General features: G+C 35.5%; 1 protein-coding gene across 1 annotated transcript; it reads right to left on the reverse strand.

Annotated features, from left to right (window-relative positions):
* Positions 1-279: 279 nt before the first annotated feature.
* Positions 280-7,311, reverse strand: LOC140863068 (tropinone reductase homolog At5g06060-like). Its single transcript, XM_073266203.1, has 5 exons — positions 7,075-7,311; positions 6,775-6,982; positions 5,633-5,849; positions 5,437-5,543; positions 280-1,186 (listed from the first exon to the last, which is right to left on the reverse strand). Exons 1-5 carry the CDS (start codon positions 7,149-7,151, stop codon positions 995-997), a joined length of 801 nt encoding a protein of 266 aa, XP_073122304.1. The 5' UTR covers positions 7,152-7,311; the 3' UTR covers positions 280-994.
* Positions 7,312-7,886: the final 575 nt, after the last annotated feature.

Here is a 7,886-nt window from a genome sequence, read left to right on the forward strand (position 1 = left end):
ATACAAACTTTATGACATCATCTAATGAGTCAATTTTAAATGATCGATATTTGACACAACTCAATTCATTAAAAAATATATTAATTTTAATTCCAGATATGACAAGTCGACTCATATAACGAATATAGGATATGTGAGATTTTTGAGACTATATCACAATAAACCTACTCTTCTTCGTAATTACATCAAAATCTGAAAAGATTATTAAAATAATTGGTGAAAATTAAACGGTTGAATTTTAATGTAATGGATTTTTTTTTATTATATTATAGCTGAAAAATGTGTAATTTGCATAATAAACAGATGGTACCTTCAGAATTTTGAAATATGCTTTCGCTCTGTAAGATATTAAAAAAAACGATAATATTCAGTAAGAGTAGGAAATTATTCAAGAATTTTGGTGAACTATGTTCACAGAGCTTGAATATTTAGTATAAGGCAGTGTTCGAAAACTCGGGCTAGGCGGCCGCCTAGGCGCTAGGTGCCGGGTGGCAACACCGAAAACATGCAAATCGATCGGAAATAGGGTAGGATTTTCAGATTTTTTTTTTTTTAATTTGGGCTTTTAAATTCAAAACCCAAATTACAAAAAAAAAAAAACTGAAATGCAATTTTTTTGTTGGGCTTAAGTTTTATAAGCCCTAAACTGATGTACGACAAGAAAATTGATTTGTTGGCTTGCCCTAGATCAAAATTCATCTTTCATTGTCTGAATGATTGAGTAATCAGAGCATCTCGCAAATTATAAGGATGAAGAATCAAAGCGAATGAAGAAGCCCACATTTTGAGTGCCATATTTGAAGAAAAAATTGGTATTTGCTCTTTCTTCAAATGCTGAACTCATTTTAAATTTGATATTATTGTCTTGGAGTTATAATATTTCATTTATTAAGTTGAAACCGTGGAATCCGCTTAGTGCCGCCTAGGCGGGCGCTAGGCGCTGGTCTGGCGCCCGACTAGCACCTAGCGAATTTTAGAACCATGGTATAAGGACTCAGTTATTGTATACCAAAGGGAACCCGTTGACAGTCATTCCTCCATCCACAGCTACAATCTGACCTGTGATATAGGAAGCTGCAGGGAGACAAAGGAAAGCTACCAAAGACGAGACTTCTTGCGGTTCTCCAGGACGTCCAAGCGGAGTTCTTGATATCACACTATTCAAGAATTGTTCATCCTCAAGCAACTGAAAATAAAAGCAAAAGGAGTTGGTGATGGCACTCACAGATGGGAGTAAAATTGTAACACTTGGAGATCGAAGTATAACACATTTCGAATGGTTCAATTTTCAGAATGATGCAGAATGTATTTGCAAAGTGCTCTATTAACAAAACAGATATATTGGTGACAACCAATGGATTAAACTTACAAAAGATGAACTAAAATCAACTTAAACATATGGCTTTGGTAACAATTCTTGCATATGTCGTTTGCTGCTTTCTTTGCTACCTCCTCAGCTTTAATGGACTCTCAATTGGTCATTTCATCTAATGAGCTTGTGAACCTATTCAGTCCATCACCAAAAGTCCTTTGTAGGCGGGCGGACGTAAACCATTTTTCTCCAAGTATTTTACTTTCTCCTGTTTTTAAACCTGTTAAAACATGTGCACTCACAAGTCACATCAATACGTACATCATCTTCCCAAAAGTCTATTAAAAGTTTTCCTGAAAGGATCTGGACTCACTCCCTTTAAGTTCCACTAGGTAATGGTGGTTCTTTGAACTCTCTTCCTAGGCTCATTCCACTATTTCTCACGGATAGGGCTACTAACGAACGCTGAGGTGAATAATTTTCACTTGGATTTGCATTACAATCCCTGAATGTAATCTATTTAGTCATTGGTTCCACCACTCTTGAGTAGAATAATTGTTGGTTACTGCTATTAAATCATACGAGCTGAGGCAACAATCGAGATAACTTTACCTTCTCCGTCCCCTATGTCACAATATACTCTCTCATAATCACGATTATAAAAGTTTACAGCTCTCTCAATAGAAACAACAATTGATTTTCTAATTTCATATTTCGGCTTAGTGAGAAGACTTTTTGGATACTTGAACGAAGATCACCCTCAAAAGAAGGCCAAAGAAATGAATTTAATCAACAAAAGACATGAACCATAAGCATATCCAAAGAGCTATCTGTTAATTGTTACTATTTTGAAACAGATTTATTGTGCGACTGCTTTTTAACATCTTTGCCATTCAACTGGTTTATCCTTGGAAAAAGAGAGATGCAATGCAAGGAATGCATCAAATTTTATAACTTCTGTAACTACCACCATTTCTCTTTCAAGTAAAAACATTTTGTAGGTGGAAAGTGGCAGAAACTATCATGAATCGAGTATCATAATTAGGTAACGATGACCTTGCTTGCTTAACAGTAAAGCTATTTTCACGGGTTAATATTCTATCATAGAAAGGGTGGATTATGCCAATTTATCGATCAGAGCTGCAAAATTAAGTCAACATAATTTATGGGACTATAGTACTGGATAACAAGTTAAATGTTAGGTGGTGATGAGGTTTTTATCTAGACCAGAGCTGCCTCCCCTAGTTCTCTAGTGACCATCAGGCTCAACTGCTCAAGTATTATATACTACACATGTTACGAGGTCTAAATTTGCAATATAAGGTATCACTGAATTTTCCAGAGCTAATTTGAACATTGTAAGAAAACCAGAGAGTGTATAATTCGTAGCTTTTGAAACTGATGCAAGAACATCGCTAGTCTCCTAAGAAATTAGATGAAGAAGAATATAGAATTGAGGTAGATCAAGAAGAAGATAAAATTATGGGAGAAATGAGAGAATCTTATTGAACAAGAATAGAGTTTGAATTACAATATGCATAACAATTTCTTTCTTACTTTCTCCTATTTATATTCAACTACTGCAATCGTATCATTACTTCCCCCTCAGAAACACCTTGTCCTCAATGCGGAATATAGGACAAAATGACTTGAATGTAAAGAGAACTTCCACTGATATTTCTTCTAAAGGTAATCCCTCCGTGTACCAATACCCGAGTGATCCATGTGTTCTTCCTTCTATCCTTTCTCAAATTTTAAATGGTTAATGGAGCAACCAACGACTGCTTGTCAATGGATGCACTTAGAATTGTCAGATCTCGCACTTCATTTATCTGAATTTGCTTATCCCTATATCTAACTTGGCTTTGATGTTGTCGGAAGTCATCTTTCCTCCTTGGTTCACATCTTGGCATATGGTGGTATCACTTTTAATCCTCCTGAGTTTTTGAGAATAGCCAACTGACTAACCATAGTTAGGTTGCCATAAAATTCTCCCTCAAAGATATCACTCAATCCCATAGCTATCATATGAGTGACTGGGCCCTGTTTTCCTTTTCTTTTCCAAATTGTATTTGTTGATGAACAACTAAAATTATCAATGTATGCTTGGCGAGAAAGATCCCCTATCCACGCCATCACAAACCCAAGTCCTTCCATGGCTAGCCCGACCATCGGCGGCTGCGATTCTTGCAATGTCGCCAGTCAATTTGTTTTTCCATTGTTGTTACCTCAAGGAATGGAAACCGTCTTTCCTTCACCATTTTACGACCACTGTATCGTTGAATTAACTCTATGGTAGGACAGCCGCCCTCTATGTTCGGTTTCTTATGTTGGATTGACCATAACCACCATAGATTTAAGTCCTTTTCCTCTTAACCTTCTTTTCTTTCCCAATATTCTGCAAACTGTGTGGTCCACAACCGAGTCAATTTGTGTCCATGAATTCATTATTTCATGTTTGTTAATAGGACTCCCTAAATACTTTCCTGCTAATCTTTACCGAAAAGTGCTGAAACAAAAGTTTCTGTTTCGCTAAATTTCAAGCTAATTTCCGGTAATAATTCCTTTTTACCCTTTAATGTCGTCATGTTCCACCTCACAAGTCTCTCTTACCAATTCACTTGCTATTAATCTTTCACCGTTATCTATTGACTCTGTATTCTTAATATCCCTGCAGTAGTTTCTTCATCACTGGTGTCGTGTTTCTCCTCTTGGATGGTGTTCCAAGACTCTGCCATGAAACTCCCATCCCTAGGCTCAGTAGCACCAACAATCTTAAGGGGCAATTGATCAAACATGTGGTGAACTGGTGATATTCCGCTAATGACCATTTACTTGATTTTCTAAAAGAAATCTCATTTTATAACGAACCAAATCAATTCTCAATTGCCAGCCAAAAATCATTCCAACCAAGAAGTAATTGCTTTTTATGCTCGTACCAATTTCATGCATGACCATCCAAAATAAAAGGAAGCAATTATCAATCGTCGATGCTCCGGGGTATTATAATAATCCAAATACCTCTACATTTGTCCATGCCGAGTGTTGTCGCCAGAGAATCTTTGTGCTTCTGGTTTCATTGAGGCGAATGAACTAAGAGAATCAAACTGCGAATTTGGTCCATAATTTTGCATTTGGGATTGGATTGATGTATACAGTGGTGGTTCCTAGGAAAACTGACCCATCTTCGCATCAACAACGTGACCACCCTAACTTGAGATCTATCAACGAATTTGTAATTAATTTGATACTCTAATTTTGTTTACCAATCAACATCGCCAACTTGTCCTGCATTGCCGCGAGATTTTCCAGACTTTCATCAAATCTTACTTGCCGTTCATCGTCAGCCATGACCGGAACTTCAATAAATCGATGAGAAATTGAATTCACGAACCAAAAATTGAATTCACGAGTTCGCAAGTTTCGAATTGTGACTCAACGAGAGCACCAATTATGCAAAAGTGTATTTGAGATCATTAGTCTCCTAAGAAAATAGACGAGGAAGAAGATAGAATTGGGGTAGATAAAAAAGAAGATAGAATTGGGGGAGAAATGAGAGAATCTTATTGAACAAGAATAGAGTTTGAATTACAATATGCAAAACCATTTCTTTCTTACTTTCTCCTGTTTATATTCAACTATTATAACTTCTATTATTAACTAACTCACACAAACTACCTAACGTTAACTTCTTCGGGGTTGCTCCACAATCGTATCAGAAGCCTTCAATTATGAGACTACACCGATCACGAGCACTTTTCGACAGATTGATTATGATGTGAAAACTTTCAGATGTGACTAATCATCCAACAACAAAACATGAATCTGAATTAAAGATTTTGAACACCGAATTCAAAATCAGGTAAAGGTAAAAACGGCACAAGCTTTGCAAATATGTGCAGCCTTTAATGAATAAGCAAGGGATTTTAAAACTAGAAAGTCTTCTTGTTTCCCTATATCTCAAGTCATTTCTCAAGGGTAAAAGCGAACACATAAAAACAGCACGTTATGCGAGAACATCAAACCAGATAATTTCTTAGCAGGCATTTTGTTTTATTCATACGTCTAATGAGTTAATGATGTGAATAGATCTTACAGAACCCAAGAAAGAAAAGAGAACTTACATTTTTGACAAGAGATGTTCTGATATACCAGGGGGCAACGCAGTTGACCCGAATGTTATCCTTTGCCCACTCACAAGCCAAATTTTTTGAAAGTTGATTAATTGCCCCTGCCAAAATAAATTTTATTGCGCATAACTTTGGTGTTTCAAATAAATCATAAGTTGAGAAATAATGTCAGCACAGCAAAATTACTAGCCTTTAGTTGCTCCATATATGGATCCAGAAAATAAATGTATTAAACCCGCGACAGAGGAGATAAACACGATGCTGCTGGTACCAGAGGCTTTAAGAAGAGGATGAGCTAGTTGACATAGATGGTAAGAAGATTCTAAGTTTGTCGCCATGAGCTTAGAGTATTCTTCAGCAGTATAATCAACAGTTGGTTTCCTGATGTTTGTCCCAACATTATTTATCTATAAAACAAAAATAATTGAGATCATTCTTAAGAATTCGAGATTCCCAACATCGCACGTGTACGGTTTTTTGCAATTTTGAGAAGAAAAAAACAAGTAATGAAAGAGATTTACACTTCAAAGTGAATAGCAGAAAAACAATGTATTTGCCATGGTATGCATAGGCAACATATGACATCTGTTGTATTACCAATAGTTTCTGCTCTGACTGTCAGTCGATATATCACTACTGAGCTTTGAAATATTCCAACTTAAGTTTCTGTGTTATTGAAGTGCAACGTATATGCTAACACAAAAGCCACTCACAGGAAGGTATCATCAAATTCATAAGGAACATCTAGTAGAAATGAATAGCAATTAGAAACAGTGTTCTAAAGAACTGGCTTAAACTGCGCTTAGTCTAGATTAAGCTAAAACACGCTTAGTGCTCGATTAAGCATCGGCTTTTTAATTTCAACAATAACGCACAAGGTTTAATTTATTTTTTGAATGAAATGTTTTTATTCAATGTATATATATATTGAATAAAAAGTCAAGATTATTGAATAATGAGCTCATTCTTGTTACTGTGTCTTAATATTGCAAATTTTAGACTTTATGTTTTTAGAAGTCAAAAACTTAAAAAGTACAATCTTAAAATTATGATTTTTCTATCATTTTTATCTACTACTTGTCTTAAAATAATTAAACTTATATTTATAAATTATGCTAACGAACGGCGCTTAGTCTTGTAATGTTTGGTGTTTGATGAACCTTGATTAGAACAGCTAACAACGTAATACACAAAAACAAAAACAAAATGTAAACTTGGGATGAGGATAACATCCATAATTTCAAGCAGTCAACTCTAAAAACAAAACCCAAGACAAACAACGAGCTAGTACCATATTTATTATATAGCCCAAAAAAAAAAAGGGAAACTTACAAGAATGTTGAGCTTCCCACTGAAAAGAGAGGACACTTTCTCCACGAGCTGAACCCTTTGTTCCCTGGAAGACGCGTCACAAACTGATCCCGTGACTCGGAATCCTTTAGCATTCCACTCCTGTAAACGCTGATTCAGCTCCTCTTCATTCCTCGAACATGTGTGAACCACAGCACCCATTGCAGCCAGCTCCTCTACGGTAGCATGACTGCAATTTTCACAAACATATTACGTGCATTAAAGATTTGTTCAAGAAAACGTACACAGACGAAAAGAGGAGAGACACCAAGAAATACCCACCCGATTCCCCGCGTGCCGCCGGTGACAAGAGCAGTCATGCCCGAGAGAGACCATCTCGAATTGCTGCTTTCTGCCATTGATGATAGATTGTTCTCTGTTTCACGCTCACACACACAAAACACAATGGTTGATATATATATATATGCACATGAAATAAAATATGATATTCTGAATCGTGTTTTAGTGATAATACCATGTTTGCTGTACTATATTATTTTATTTTATTTTGGAAAAGGGCATAATGAATAAAATATGTTAAACCCAAAATGATATATAAAATATAATAAGATATTTCATGATTCGCTTTTATTCTTGTGAATCTTTTAGATTAGGATTTGTTGGCTGTTTTTTGTTTCAACTTGCTTGCTTGGCTTTTAACGGAGATGAGACTCATTCCGGTCGTTGACAGTCAAAACAACGCACATATTTAACTGTTAAAATATTTTGAGAACTTCATTTAATATTTTTATAAATTTAGTTGCCGACAACGAATAATGTTTGTAATTGCGAAAATTACGATAATCGAAAACTTTCAGAATCCTTGCACCCATGTGGGAGTGAAATAACTCTTCAAAAACAACACCTTATTTCATGAACACATGTGTGACTATTCGAAGAAAGTGTGTCGAAGAGTTACAACTATTTAAAATTGTCTCTTAATTTTTTATAAATATATGTGCATCATTGGAATAGTTTTCTTGAATCAGTTTGTTTTTTCTATTGTATTTTGAGATAGATCGAAAAACATGTGTTGAAAGATAGCGTTATAACGTGCCTTAGAATTCATCAAAATTCTTTTCTATATTTCGAAA

This window comes from Henckelia pumila, chromosome 4, assembly GCF_033568475.1.
Source record: "Henckelia pumila isolate YLH828 chromosome 4, ASM3356847v2, whole genome shotgun sequence".
Classification (NCBI taxonomy): domain Eukaryota; kingdom Viridiplantae; phylum Streptophyta; class Magnoliopsida; order Lamiales; family Gesneriaceae; genus Henckelia; species Henckelia pumila.